The sequence below is a fragment of the Rana temporaria genome, chromosome 3, assembly GCF_905171775.1.
Source record: "Rana temporaria chromosome 3, aRanTem1.1, whole genome shotgun sequence".
Classification (NCBI taxonomy): Eukaryota; Metazoa; Chordata; class Amphibia; order Anura; family Ranidae; genus Rana; species Rana temporaria.
Window position 1 is genome coordinate 430,646,148 of NC_053491.1, and position 15,596 is coordinate 430,661,743.

At 42.5% G+C, this 15,596-nt stretch overlaps 1 protein-coding gene across 1 annotated transcript in view; it reads left to right on the plus strand.

Moving 5' to 3' along the window:
* Window positions 1–11,402, plus strand: part of LOC120933233 (adhesion G protein-coupled receptor E1-like) — a 74,370-nt gene extending 62,968 nt beyond the window's left edge. Inside the window, exons 13-15 of the mRNA XM_040346328.1 lie at window positions 3,464–3,632; window positions 8,754–8,837; window positions 10,649–11,402. Coding sequence (XP_040202262.1) covers window positions 3,464–3,632; window positions 8,754–8,837; window positions 10,649–10,726 — 331 coding nt within the window. The 3' untranslated portion in view covers window positions 10,727–11,402. The remainder of the gene's footprint in view (window positions 1–3,463; window positions 3,633–8,753; window positions 8,838–10,648) is intronic.
* The last annotated feature ends 4,194 nt before the right edge of the window (window positions 11,403–15,596 follow it).

Sequence of the window (15,596 nt, forward strand, 5' to 3'; positions counted from 1 at the left end):
TTTTGTAAAAAAATGTTTTTTTTTATATATTTTTTATTTTTTTATATAGATATATATATATATATATATATATATATATATATATATATATATATATATATATATATATATTAATATTATTATTATTATTAAAGGGCCCAGGGGTCTCCAGGGCCCCGGATGGCAACCCCCCTTTTTTTTATTTATTTTTTGTAAAAAAATGTTTTTTTTATATATTTTTTATTTTTATATATATAATATATATATATGTATATATATATATATATATATATATATTATTATTATTAAAGGGCCCAGGGGTCTCCAGGGCCCCCGGATGGCAACCCACCTTTTTTATTTTTTTATAAAAAAAATTACATTTTTTTTATATATATATATATATTTTTTTATTAAAGGGCTCAGAGGTCCCCAGGGCCCCATGTGGCAACCCCCCCTTTTTTATTTTTTTTATAAATGTTTATTTTTTTATTTTTGTTTATTTTTTTATTTTTTATTAAAAGGCCCAGAGGTTCCCAGGGGCCCAGAGGTCCCCAGGGCCCCCGGGTTTGGCAACCTCCCTTTTTTTATGTATTTTTTATAAATGTTTTTTTTATTATTATTAAAGGGCCCAGAGGTTTATTTTTTCTTTTTATTAAAAGGCCCAGAGGTCCCCAGGGCCCCGGATGGCTACATATATTTATATATATTTGTTTTCTTCTTTATTTCTTCTTTTTTTTGTAAAGGCCCCCCCGCTTCTCAATTTGCGGCAGCCCCCACGCTTCTCAATTTCAGGCGGCAGCACCCCCACCCCCCTAGGTTCTCTGCTTCAGGGGGCCCATGCCTTAAGCTGTGCAAGGGGCCCCAAAATTCCTGATGGCGGCCCTGCGCATACCTCCCAACACGCACGGATTCTGTGGGACTTTCCCGCACAGACAGCTTCTTCCCGCAGTCCCGCAAAAGGGTTAATTTTCCCGCACTGCAAGAGGAGGCAGCACGGAAGCAGGAGGAACCGGAGTGGTGTGTGGAGGACTGTGGCTGCTGAAGGGAAGAAAGCCGAGAGCCGGGCTAATGACAGTCTGTGGCCCCGGCTGTCGGCACAGGTGAGAGGCACTCCCCCCCGCTCAACAACTGCAAAATCCCCCCCCGCTCAACAACTTTAATGCGCTCCCCCCCGCTCAACAACTTCAATTCGCCCCCCCCCCGCTCAACAACTTCGATCCCCCCCAATTCTCGGCTCCAGGGGGCCCCTTCAACACTCAAGCCCAGGGGCCCCCACCACCCTAAGTCCTGCCCTGCCTGTGCCTATCTTTGGAACTGATCCTCAGAAGCAGTTTTCCAAAGATAGGCAGAAGATCTGACATCTGTAAGACACTTACACTGTCAGATCTTAGGATGCAGTACCGCATCCGCCGCTGGGGGCATTTCGCGTTGAAATGCCGCTTTGCGTATGCAAATGAGGACTTACGGAGATCCACAAGGCTTTTCAGCTTTGTTTTTTCTGCGTAAGTTTACGTTTGCATACGTAAAATTAGGGCTGCTTTTACAAAGTGTAAACTAGTTACACCTTGTAAAAACAGACCTTTTTTTCGATCGCCGCTATTTTTTTAAAATTTTGAATTTTATTTTTCGGCGCGTAACTTTTTTTTCCCCGACGCAACTTTATTGTCCCGTCGCAATCTACAAAGCCCGGCGTAACGTAATTTCGCGCGCTGCCCGTCGGGAAAATGACGTCACGAGCATGCGCAGTACGGCCGGCGCGGGAGCGCGCCTCATTTAAATTGTCATCGCCCCCTGCAGAAGAGGACCGCCTTGCACCGGAGACATTTAAGTTACACGGCCGAAAATTTCTAGGTAAGTGCTTTGTGGATCGGGCACTTAGGTAGAAATTTCCGCCAGTGTAACTTAAATGGTAAAAGTTAAGTTAGGCACGATCTTTGTGGATTTGCCCCTTTGTGCCTACATGTACTTTCTCTAGTGTTGGCTGCACATCAATACCCTGGATAAGTGTATTGTACTAATGGTGGACCATGATTGCACAATGCATGTTGACGTGGACACTTGTAGTCTAAACATGGGGTGGAGAGGGTGACAATGCATGTATAATATTTCCACCTGCAACAGAATACCAGCAAAATAAAGGACAGGAGCACTGCTAGCTGGAGGGGCTCTAGAGCAGCACTTGGAAGAGTAGAAGCAGGCTCTGAAAAGATGTACAAGAAGGCACTTCTAAGTGCAGTAATCCTGCAATTTTAACGAAACACAACAGTTAAAGACACTTACAGACTTGTGTAGTTAAATAGGCTCATCAATAGATTTTGGTGCTTCTGGCATGTTATTCAATTTCTCTATGCCAAACAGCAGTTGCAGGAGAGGAAGGTCCGTGGGGAGCAAGATGGCCGGAACCACCTTGGAACGTACGGGGGCCGCCTGGAACGCAAGCACCGAAAGTGGCGTCAGAATGGGGGGCGGTGACACATTTTGGAGCATGCTCAAAAGCTCCTTGCAGAATACCAGCACCTGCAACAGAAGACCAGTTCCATAAGCCAAAGTACCGTATTTATCGGCGTATAACACGCACAGGCGCATAACACGCACCCTAACTTTAAGAGGGAAGTTTCAGGAAAAAAACTTTCTACAGCCCCCTGCGTATAACACGCAGGCACAATTTACCCTCTATTTTCAGGGTGTAAAAAGTGAGTGTTATACGCCAATAAATACAGTATATATCACCTGCACACCAAGGATTACTGCATGTCTGATGAAAAGTTCCTGTGTGGCCCTGAAATGTAATCACTGAATCACACTTGGACTTTTTTTCAATAATCATTGATGCGTTGGTTCCTGTATACTTTGGCCTAGGCCCTAGGGTGACAATGCAGGAGATACTGGATACTGGTGGCACCTTATAGCAGGAAGGGCCTAATCATAGACCTTCATGGCATGGATATTGTTTTGATGAAAGTTAAAAGCAACTTTTTCTTTAAAATCTCAAAGCCCTAATGAGCTTTCAATTTAAATTAACTAATTCCGGGTTCATAAAAAAAATAAAAATCTTATAGTTTATTTTCTTTAAAAGGCACGTTTTCTATGTGGAAGCAGTCGTCCCTTCATAGAAGCCCAACACACCTCCTGCTGACTACAGTGCTATAGGTCTAACTTTGCAAGGGGCAGGTTGGAACTCTGCAGAGAGAACGCTGCTTCCACACAGAGAGCAATAGTTATTTTCTACAGCATGCTGTCAGGAGGCAGTACCTCTACTCTCTACTTTCTAAAGAAAATATAAACTATTTAATTGCATACTTTGAACACCTTTCATTTTATTGCACCTGTAACATATTAAACTGATTTAAATTTAAAGTTAATTTGGGATTTATTGCTTACATGAGATTTTAGTGATTCGTTTTACACCTATTATGAACAATGATAAAGAGTGTACAGAAAACACATATCAATGTATTTTCCAATTGCTTCCCCATCTTCTTAGGTTTCTGACATTCAAAGCCTTGGCTCAAACTTTCATTCTTGGCTGTACCTGGAGTATTGGCTACTTCCAATTTGCCTCCTTTTCCCAGATAATGTCATACCTTTTCACCATATGTAACAGCCCTCAAGGAGCATACATTTTTATTGTACATTGTCTGCTCAACCACCAGGTAATATGCTCCTATGTCTCCCCTATAAAATGAATGACTGTCTAATATCTTGACAATATATTCTTAGATACAGCTTTTTATATATTGTTTCTAAAACAAAATTGCTTCATGATGCTAAATCAGCAAATTGTTATACTGTCCTTTCTGCAAGATCTACAGGCAGCGTCCAACTGACCTAAACAATTCAGAGTAGAATTTAATGTAGTTTTTTCAGGCATGACAAAGAAAGTGATCCCTGGTCATTATCATCTTTAACCACTTAACCCCCGGTCCATATTGCTGGTCAAAGACCAGAGCACTTTTTGCGATTCGGCACTGCGTCGCTTTAACTGACAATTGCGCGGTCGTACGACGTGGCTCCCAAACAAAATTGGCGTCCTTTTTTCCCCACAAATAGAGATTTCTTTTGGTGGTATTTGATCACCTCTGTGGATTTTTGTTTTTGCGCTATAAACAAAAATAGAGCGACAATTTTGAAAAAAATGAATATTTTTTACTTTTTGCTATAATAAATATCCCCCAAAAATATATAAAAAAAAAAAAATTTCCTCAGTTTAGGCCGATACATATTCTTCTACATATTTTTCGTAACAAAAAAATCGCAATAAGCGTTTATTGATTGGTTTGCGCAAAAGTTATAGCGTTTACAAAATAGGGGGTATTTTTATGGCATTTTTATTAATATTTTTTTTTACTAGTAATGCCGCCGGCGATCAGCGATTTTTTTTCGGTACTGCGACATTATGGCGGACACTTCGGACACCTTTGACACATTTTTGGGACCATTTGCATTTTTATAGCGATCAGTGCTATAAAAATGCATTGGATTACTATAAAAATGCCACTGGCAATGAAGGGGTTAACACTAGGGGGCGGGGAAGGGGTTAAGTATGTTCCCTGGGTGTGTTTTAACTGTTGGGGGGGTGGACTGACATGGGGAAATGGCTGATCTTCTGTTCATACATTGTATGAACAGAAGATCAGCATTTCTCTCCCTGACAGGACCGGGAGCTGTGTGTTTACACACACAGCTCTTGGTCCTCGCTCTGTAACGAGCGATCGCGTGTGCCCGGCGGCGCGCCCCTAGTGGTCGCTTAGAGAGCCGACGTATAGCTACGGGCTCTCGCGCAGGGGAGCCGACCTGCCGCCGTAGAACTGCGGTGGCTGGTCGGCAAGCAGTTAAAGGGGTTGTAAAGGTTTGTTTTTTAATTTCAAAATACTGTAGGTTCCTTTAAGCTAGTGCATTGTTGGTTCACTATACTTTTCCTTCGATTTCCCTTCTAAATGTTTTTTTCTTTGTCTGAATTTCTCACTTCCTGTTCCTCCCCAGTAAGCTGTTCAGTAAGCTGTTCTGGCTGACTTTCCACCGCTCGGATGATGGTGGAAAGCTTACTAAGGAGAAACAGGAAGTGAGAAATTTAGACAAAGAAAAAAAACATTTAGATGGGAAATCGAAGGAAAAGGTAAGTGAACCAACAATGCACTAGCTTAAAGGAATCTATTTAGAAAAAAGAAACACAAACCTTTACAACCCCTTTAACTATTACTAAAGAAACACTTTAGCAATTGTACATTGTAGAGCAACACATATGTACTGTATTTATCGGCGTATATCGCGCACTATTTTCCCCTTAAAATAAGGGGGAAATCGTGGGTGCGTGATATACGCCGATAGCCGCTTCCCGCGCTCAGTTTGAAATCCTGCGCCGACATATACCGAGTGCAGTACACTCGGGTACATTCGGCCAGGCTCGGCTTCGCTCGTGCACACGCATAAACGTCACAGAGCGTGAGCGCGAGCTAAGCCGAGCCTTGCCGAATGTACCCGAGTGTACTGCACTCGGTATATGTCGGCGGAGGCGTTCGAACTGAGCGCGGGAAGCGGGGACTCGACTTGAGGCGCGCGCTGGAGAAGCCGGGAGGACACCATCGAGGCCGCAGATGGACGCCGGACCGGACGATGGACGCTGGGAAGACACCAAAACTGTAAGTAATAAAATCATATAACATTTTTTTTTACAGGAATTTCGGGGGCAACTTTAGGGGTGCGTTATACCGCGATAAATACGGTATTTAATTTTATGAGTTAAGAACTGTCTGTGTTGCTTGAGTAAAACCATGTATGGTTATCTAGCGGCTTGAAATTTGAAAATGTTTGATTGATGAAAGGAAGTAAAAAAAGTGCTTATTCCATACAGCTCAATAAGTGAGATCCAGTGTGAATTGGCATTATAACTGCTGCAGTTTAGCAATACATTTTAAACCATTGTTATATATAAATACAGTATACGGGTTCTTCAAAGAGTTTCTGCACTTTCTTTATACGTTTCGCAGCCATCTTTACCACAGCATGACAACTCTTCCTGCTGTTTATGCCCTCACTGTTTTCAACAAAAATATTAAAGTGCAGAAATTTTTTGACGACCCCTCGTACACTATATAAATATAGTGCCTTGAAAAAGTATTTATACCCCTTGAAATTTTCCATGTTTCATTTGTCATGTTGCAACTAAAAACTTAAATTTCGTTTATTTCTGTGATAGACCAACAGAAAGTGGGACATAATTGTGAAGTGGAAGGAAAATGATAAATGGTTTTCAAAATTTTTAACAAATAAATATGTGTAAAGTGTGGCGTGAATTTGTATTCAGCCCCCCTGAGTCAATACTTTGTAGAACCACTTTTTTTGCTGCAAGTCTTTATGGGTATGTCTCTACCAGCTTTGCTAGAACGTGACATGTTTGCCTATTCTTCTTTTGCAAAATAGTTCAAGCTTTGTCCGATTGGATGGAGAGTGTCTGTGAACAGCAATTTTCAAGTCTTGCCACAGCTTCTCAATTGGATTTAGGTCTGGACTTTGACTGGGCCATTCTAACACATTAATATTCTTTGATCTAAACCATTCCATTGTAGCTCTGGCTGTATGTTTAGGGTTGTTGTCCTGCTGGAAGATGAATCTCTGTCACAGTCTTAAGTCTTTTGCAGACTCTAACGGGTTTTCTTCTATGATTGCACTGTATTTTGCTCCATCCATCTTTCCATCTACTGATCAGCTTACCTGTCCCTGCTGAAAAAAAACATCCCCACAACATGGTGCTGCCACCACCACATTTCACAGTGAAGATAGTGTGTTCTGGGTGATGTACAGTGTTAGTTTTCCACCACACATAGCGTTTTGCTTTTAGGCCAAAAAGTTCAATTTTTGTCTCATCTGACCAGAGCGCCTTCTTCCACATGTTAGTACCCCACTTGGCTTCTCACAAACTGCAAACAGGACTTCCTATGGCTTTCTTTCAACAATGGCTTTCTTCTTGCCACTCTTCCATAAAGGCCAGATTTGTGGAAGGCACGACTAATAGTTGTCCTGTGGACAGATTCTCCCACCTGAGCTGTTGATCTTTACAGCTCCTCCAGAGTTACCATGGGCCTCTTGGCTGATTCTCTGATTAATGCTCTCCTTGCCCGGCATGTCGGTTTAAGTGGATGGCCATATCTTGGTAGGTTTGCAATTGTGCCATACTCTTTCCATTTTCAGATGATGGATTGAACAGTGCTCTGTGAGATGTTTAAAGCTTGGGATATTTTTTTTTATAACCTAACTTTGTTTTAAACTTCTCCACAACTTTATCCCTGAACTGTCTGGTGTGTTCCTTGGCCTTCATGATGCTGTTGGTTTAATACGGTTCTCTAACAGACCTCTGAGGGCTTCAGAGAACAGCTGTATTTATAATGAGATTAAATTACACACAGGTGGACTCTATTTACTAATTATCAATAGAAAGTTGGTTCCCCTGACTGGACTTTTAAGGCACAAGATTGTAATTGCACGAAGTGAACAATATTTATAGTAAAGAGGGTATCTTATATAACATTTATTTAGAAATATAGAAACAGATTTAATAAAAACATAAACATGATCAGGAGTGGACTCCTGATCATGTTCATGTTTATGTTTTTATTAAATCTGTTTCTATATTTCTAAATAAATGTTATATAAGATACCCTCTTTACTATAAACATTGTTCACTTCGTGCAATTACAATCTTGTGCCTTAAAGCGGTGGTTCCCCTAAAAATAAACTTTTGACATTGCATTTGCTACATTAATTACAATTAGAATCGGCTGGTTTTATTGAAAAAATACCTCCGTACGTAGCGTTTGCTATATTCGTTCCCACCGCCACTTCCGGGTACGATGCTGGCGGTGGGCGTTCCTAATTGATGGACAGGCATCCGACCGACGCATCCATCGCGTCACGAGATGCCGAAAGAAGCCGAACGTCGGTGCGGCTCTATACGGCGCATGCGCACCGACGTTCGGCTTCTTTCGGCATCTCGTGACGTGATGGATGCGTCGGTCGGATGCCTGTCCATCAATTAGGAACGCCCACCGCCAGCATCGTACCCGGAAGTGGCGGTGGGAACGAATATAGCAAACGCTACGTGCGGAGGTATTTTTTCAATAAAACCAGCCGATTCTAATTGTAATTAATGTAGCAAATGCAATGTCAAAAGTTTATTTTTAGGGGAACCACCCCTTTAAAAGTCCAGTCAGGGGAACCAACTTTCTTCTGATATTTTCTTTGGATGTGGCACTTTGAGAGACAAAAAAACGATAATTCCCTTTTCTATTTACTAATTAGGTGACTTCTAAAAGCAATTGGTTCCACTAGATTTTAGTTAGGGGTTTCAGAGTAAAGGTGGCTTAATACAAATGCATATTTTCAGATATTTAGTTACAAAAAGTGGGGCTGAATACAAATTCACGCCACATTTTGCAGATATTTATTTGTAAGAAAATTTGAAAAACATTTTCCTTTCGCTTGACAATTATATGACACTTTGTGTTGGTCTATCACATAAAATCCCAATAACATACATTTATGTTTTTGGTTGTAACATGACAACATGTGGAAACTTTCAAGGGGTATTATTACTTTTTCAAGGTACTGTATATTATATACATATTAAACTACATATTTTGTTGTCTGCTATGTAGCTCATATGTTTTAGACTGCCAGGTTACAGAAAGGGGCACCATAATCTTCCTTGTATAAGGAACTGGATAGTGTTTCTGTATAAACTGTAATTGATTTTTTTGATTCTTATTTCTACTGTACAGGTAAGAGGAGAGTACCGCAAATTCTTTTCCAAGCAGAAGAAAAAGTCGCAAGATGTCTCGAGCATGCAAACAGCCTCAAGATCAGTAAGTTTCAGTAGTGACAGTGACTTGACCCCCCTCATGCACTATTCCTCATCAGGCATCACATATGTTGAAAAAAAACTACCCTCCCCCTCCCTTACTCCTTGACATCTGTACAGTGTTTTTCTGCTCTCTGTGTCTGTTGGGGAGATATACAGTCTCTTTTTGTCCTAGTAACAACTATCACCTAAACAGAGAGTAACAGAAAATTCACAATGCTTCACTGTCATCTAAACTGAAATAGGAAATCTTCTAACATGGAAACCTACCTTTGCTTACATTGCCATGTCCTCCACCCCTTCTGTAGCACCCCCTAGTGTGCTAGAATATGAATTGTTAGGTTTTTGTTAGATTAGGCAAAATGTTTAGTCTTGGCTGGCAGCCAAGCCTGTGTTTTATCTGGGTCATGGTGAGTGACTCAGGGAGGCTGGTATGACTCACAGGCAGGTATCTCTGATACCTCCCCCTACTTCTAGAAACTTAGAAAAAAATTCTAGAAGAATGGGAGGGAGGTTAGGAGGAGCTGCCTGGAGTATTCATGAGGGCCCTGACCAATTCCCAACATATGGGTTGGCAGGGGACAGGCCCCCTCAAACAGCTGGGCAGGAGAGTTTGGGTGGATGGAAGATTGGAGATGGAGTGCTAGGAGGCTGTCGTGGACCCTTGAGGGCAACCCTCTAGTCAGGGGGGAGGGGGGCGTGACCTCAGGTCTGGAAGCTTGGTGCAGGAGGGATCCTCTGATATCCCAAGGAGAAATCCTGTTTGATGGCATGGGAGCAGGTGTGAGGACAGCAGGAGCCAGTGAGCACCCTGGGAGGTTTCCAAGGAGAAGACAGAGAGGTGGGCTGGTGAGTGTTACAGTTGGGGAGGACTGAGAGGCAGCCTGAGGTGACTGGGTTAGAGCAGTCTGAGATGGATGCAGAGTCAGTCTGGGAGGACTGTGGAAGCATAGCCAAGAGGGCTAGAGAAAGAGGCAGCTGCAGCCAGGTGGGCTGGCAGTGCCTGAAGATTTGGTCCTGGGATCAGTAGCCACAGAAGAACAGTTGGGTACTAAGACTTTGCTACAAAACCAAGGGGTTTGTGGTTCCTGCCTGTAAAGGGCATTTAAATCAGCCCTATTGTCAGATCACCTAACAGTGTGCCATCTGGCTCTGGGAGTTGTAGTGCTTCATGTGTTGTGCTGGAGGAAGCTGATGAGTGTAAATAGTCTGCACAGAAGAAGCTGTCCCTGGTTCTGCTAATTTCAAGTGGACATCCCATAATACCCCTATCCCCATCCAAGTTCAATACCCCTAATAAAAACGCAGACACAAAGCTGCAAGGACTGTTTTCTGACTCCAGAGTGCTATGGAAAATCCTGTGTGCCTGACTGTGCAGGGTGGGGGATCCCTTATTCACCAGCAGCTCCTGCATTGGTAGCGCTACACTACCATTTTTGAGCATGCAAAAGCATACCTTCCAGGATGCAATGCTCAGTTATGAGCAGCCATTTGCTAGACCCGAACAGCATTAATTATGCAAGTGATAGAAAAAGGTCACAAATTATCAGTGCTTGGTATTTTACACAGAGTTTAGTCTCCTAGTCCCTGCAGATGCACTGAGCAATGGAAGAGCAGAGCTAAGTGGGGAGGCAGGATGCCCTATTAAGAGAATGTCATCTTGCTCTGAATGGCCTAAGCCACAGAGCCTTGACTACATTCCTCAGGCAAAATGTACTTTTAAAGCAGGAACCCCCTAAAAAAAGAAATATGACAGCTGTATTCCACACTAGTTGAATATAATGCCTGTTTTTAATTATTTTTCTTTGTTGCTAGGTAAACATGTCCAATATCACTGTGCCAACGGCCACCACCAGCACATTATCAACAGAAAACAAAGCCCAGTGGATGTAGCATATGTTATGGACTATCGGAAAACGTTTTTTTCCTGCCACAAATGGAACCAAACAAGCAAGCTATGGCTCACTCCCAATAGAAGCGGATATGGGATAAAAGATTCCATGATGGGGCCACAAATTATCTCAGGCTACTATGCCAGACCTAAATTGTTCCACTAAAATCCCAATTCAACTCTCTATTTAAATCAGCTAAATGCATTTCATGTACATTAAAACAAAAAGTGTACAAAGTCTTGTAGTTAGGAAGCAGCCAAAGAAGACCAACACACCCCATATGCACATGCTCCCTGCTGATTGGAGAGCTCTAGCTCATACTCAGTAGGGAGTGTGTTGGACTGCAACATAAAGACCACTGCTTACACACAGAGAGTAATGGTCCTTCCATGCACCCACTGGCAAGGAACAGGTTTTTCTTCTCATAATGTGGATGCTTTCTATAAAAAATCAACAGTATGGATTTACACACCTTTTGTTTTGATGCACCTGGTTTATATTTATTTGATTTAAACTAAAAGTTCAGTTGGGGAGTATTTTAGTATATCGTGTTACAACCATAAACGCAAATGTATTTTATTGGGATTTTATGTGATAGACCAACACAAAGACCCCTTTCACACTGGGGCACATTTCAGGCGTTTAAGCGCTAAAATACCACCTGTAAAGCGCCTGAAAAGCACCTCTCAAGCCACTCCAGTGTAAAAGCTTTCACACTGGAGTGGTGCTCTTGCAGAAAGGAAAAAAAGTCCTGCAAGCAGCATCTTTGGGGTGGTGGGGGAGTGGTGTATACACTGCTCCTCCACTGCCCCTGCCCATTGAAATGAATTGACAGCACTGTTGAAGCGCCTGCAAAGTGCATCGGCAGCGCCACAACGTGGGCGCGATTAACGATTTCTTCGGCCGATAGCGGGGGTTAAAAGCGCCCCGCTAGCAGCCAAAAAGCGCCGCTACAACAGTGGTAAAGCGCCACTAAAACTAGCGGCACTTTACCACTAACGTCTGCACCGCCCCAGTGTAAAAGGGGTCTTAGTGGCACATAATTGTGAAGTGGAAAGAAAATGATAAATGGTTTTCAAAATTTTTTGTAACTAAATATCTGAAAAGATGCATTTGTATTAAGCCGCCTCTACTCTGATACCCCTAACTAAAATATAGTGGAACCAAGCGCCTTCAGAAGTTACCTAACTAGTATTAAGAGTCCACCAGTGTGTAATTGAATCTCAATATAAATACAGCTGTTCGGTGAAGCCCTCCTAGAACCTTAGTGAACAAACAGCATCATAAAAGTCAAGGAACACACCAGACAGGTCAGGGATAAAGTTGTGGAGAAGTTTAAAGCAAGGTTAAGTTATAAAAAAAATATCCCAGGCTTTGATCGTCTCACAAAGCACTGTTCAATCCATCATCCAGAAATGGAAAGAGTATGACACAACTACAACCCTACCAAGACTTGGCCGTCCACCTAAACTGACAGGCTGGACAAGATCAGAGAAGCAGCCAAGAGGCCCATGGTATCTCTGGAGGAGCTGCAGAGATCCACAGCTCAGGTGGGAGAATCTGTCCACACAGGACAACTAAGGCCCCGTACACACGACCAAACATGTATGCTTCGCATGCGTGGAAGCCTTTAAATGGCAGGCCCGCCCACGTCGCCGCGTCATCGTCGCCGCGACGACGCGGACACGCCCCGCGTAGTGTTTACGCGCAGACTTCTGTACGATGGTTAGTACAACCATCGTACAGAAGCCCTCTGGCAGGCATGTACGGTGAATAGTCGTGCACTCCACAAATCTGACCTTTATGGAAGAGTGGCAAAAAGAAAGTCATTGTTGAAAGAAAGCCATAAGAAGTCCCGTTTTCAGTTTGTGAGAAGCCATGTGGGGAACACAGCAAACGTGGAAGAAGGTGCTCTGGTCAGATGAGACCAACATTCTACTTTTTGGACTAAATGCAAAATGCTATGTGTGGTGGAAAACTAAGACTGCACATCGCCCTGAACACACCATTCCCACCACGAAACATGATTGTGGCAGCATCATGTTGTGAGGATGCTTTTCTTCAGCAGACACAGGAAAGCTGGTCAGAGTTAATGGGAAGATGGATGGAGCCAAATACAGGGCAATACTGAGGCAGTGGTTCACCTTGCAGCAGGACAACGACCCTAAACATACAGCCAGAGCTACAATGGAATGGTTTCAACAAAGCAGATTCATGTGTTAGAATGGCCCAGTCAAAGTCCAGACCTAAATCCAACTGAGTATCTGTGGTAAGTTTTGAAAATTGCTGTTCACAGACGCTCTCCACCCAATTTTACAGAGCTTGAGCTGTTTTGCAAAGTAGAATGGGCAAAAATGTCACTTTCTAGATGTGCAAAGCTGGTGGAGACATCCCCAAAAAGACTTGCAGCTGTAATTGCAGTGAAAGGAGGTTCTACAAAGTATTGACTCAGGGGAGGGGGGCTGAATGCAAATGCGCGCCACACATATTTATTTGTAACAAATGTTGAAAACCATTTATCATTTTCCTTCCACTTCACAATTATGTGCCACTTTGTGTTGGTCTATCAAAATCCCAATATTATATATTTAAGTTTTTGGTTGTAACATGACAAAATGTGGAAAATTTCAAGGGCTATGAATACTTTTTAAAGGCACTGTATATATATATATATATATATATCTATATCCATACACAGTACTGTTTAAAAGGTTTAGGCGGGTGTGAAGAAATGCTGTAAAGTAAGAATGCTTTCAAAAAGTTTAATTTGTTTATTTTTATCAGTTTACAAAATGCAAAGTGAGCGAACCAAAAGAAGTCAAAATCAAATCAATATTTGGTGTAATTACCCTTTGGCTTCAAACCAGCATCAGTTTTTACACTTACACACTTTGTACACTTGCACAAAGTCAGAGACTTTGTAGTATTCGAGTCAGGTGTATGATTAACCAATTCTACCAACCAGATGCTCATGATCATCAATCTCATATGTAGTATAGATAGATTGGGTCTAAGGTCCCCAAACCAGAGAACCAAAAGAAATGGGGGGCCAATTGGACTATTGCAGTACTGGTGAAATTAGGTGATAAAATACAGTTGAAAATATAAAATAATATGGTTTTATTACAGGATCAAAAAGATACAATAAGAGAATTAAAATGGTGACGATCATACATAGCACCAATATAATAATCCCAGAGAGGGGAAAATGTATGGGTTGAAGGTCACGACATTGAACCTGACTAGTTTTGCGGCTATAGCCGCTTCGTCAGAAGCATGTCTACAATAAAATTGAAAAACAAACAATTATACACATAACAAGTTGCAAAATGTAAATTGGGGAACAGGGGCTTAGCTGCTTACCTACGATGGCCCCGCAAGAGAGGGAGGCGGGGATCACCATAGGAGTCCCATGTGGCAGCCAGGAGGCAAACATATAGGGAAGGATCTATTTGCCAAATTAATAAAATAATGGTTAGTGTCAGAGACCCTGGCCTTGGACTATTGGGGAGGTGCATAACCACGCGTGTAGACTACCAGTGATAAAAATTGAAAAAGTGATGTGAGGATGTGGGTGGGGGACAACGAGGGGAAGGGAGGGAAAAAGAGAGGTGGGAAGATGCAGAGAAAGGAGGGAGAGAGAGGAGAGAAAAAGGGAGGGGAAATCAGGGGGGAGAGGGAGGGGGGAAGGGGACGAGGGTGTTGGAGAGGAAAAGGGGGGGAGGGGGGATGGACGGGAAAGGGGGGCAGGCAGAAAGGGGTAAACGGGAGGGGGGGAGGGAAGGGAGGATGTTGTGTGTATACCTTGGATATGAAGGGATAAGAGGTTTCCCCCCAGAAATGGAGCCCAGCTTGGACATGTGCTGGGAGCACATGTTGGCTTGGTGAAAAGGTATTTTCAAAGGTTGGTAACCAGGTATGAAGGAGGGGTGGCGTCATGGTAATGAGGCCACTCTGTAACACCTATGGAGAAAAAAGTTTGTTTGGAAATAATTACAAGTGGTGATCAGTGAGAAAAATTAATTAATTAAGTGAGGGGAAAAAAATGACAAGATTTCAAACCAGCATCATGGATTCAAGTATATCCAAACGCAAAACTTTTTTCTTTCTTCCTTTGGATAGATTGGAAAAGGATTGGGTAAGAACCCTTCAGTTTTTATTGCTTTTTGTGCCCCCACTGGAAATATTTCCTCTCTCTATCTTCCCTAGTCTCTATTGTCACTTGGATTGAAAGTGAAAATAAAAGTGCGGGATAACCCAAAGTTCTGAGTCGTTACAGGAATAGAGGAGAAATATTTCCATCCAGGCACTTGTTGCTCTGACAGCTTTCTATGAGATAAATTCTATCTAAGACCTATTTCTGTGAATTAATGATCTACAAGTCCCATCTGCCACAGCGGTAGACGGCTTGTAGTTCTCAATGAACTGCAAGGGTGCTGATGAGTGTCCTTGTAGCAGGGGCGTATCCAGGGGGGGGGGGGAATGGGGCAATTGCTCCCCCCGAGAAAATATTGCTGACTCTGAGGCTGAGCGCGCCTGAGAATGCAGAGCCACGGATCATTGGTCTCCATGGTTGTCCTGGTATTCAACCGAAATATAGAATGCCTCTCCTTGAGTATGAGTTCCCAATGCCCAAAGTTACAATGATGGGGTCGGACTGCCCCTTGGGCACAGTGTGATCCCTTTGGGGGTGCACGGGGGGGGGGGTTCGATCTCTAATCTACTCTAAACATTGCATCCATCAATTGATGACTTTGGAAATCATACTCATTCTCGCTATTAACATCCTCCAATAGATATTTCTTGCTTTGGTTTTGTTTATTTTGCTGTATTACCTTATTTTACTGTATTACCTTATGTTGTTTATCTTG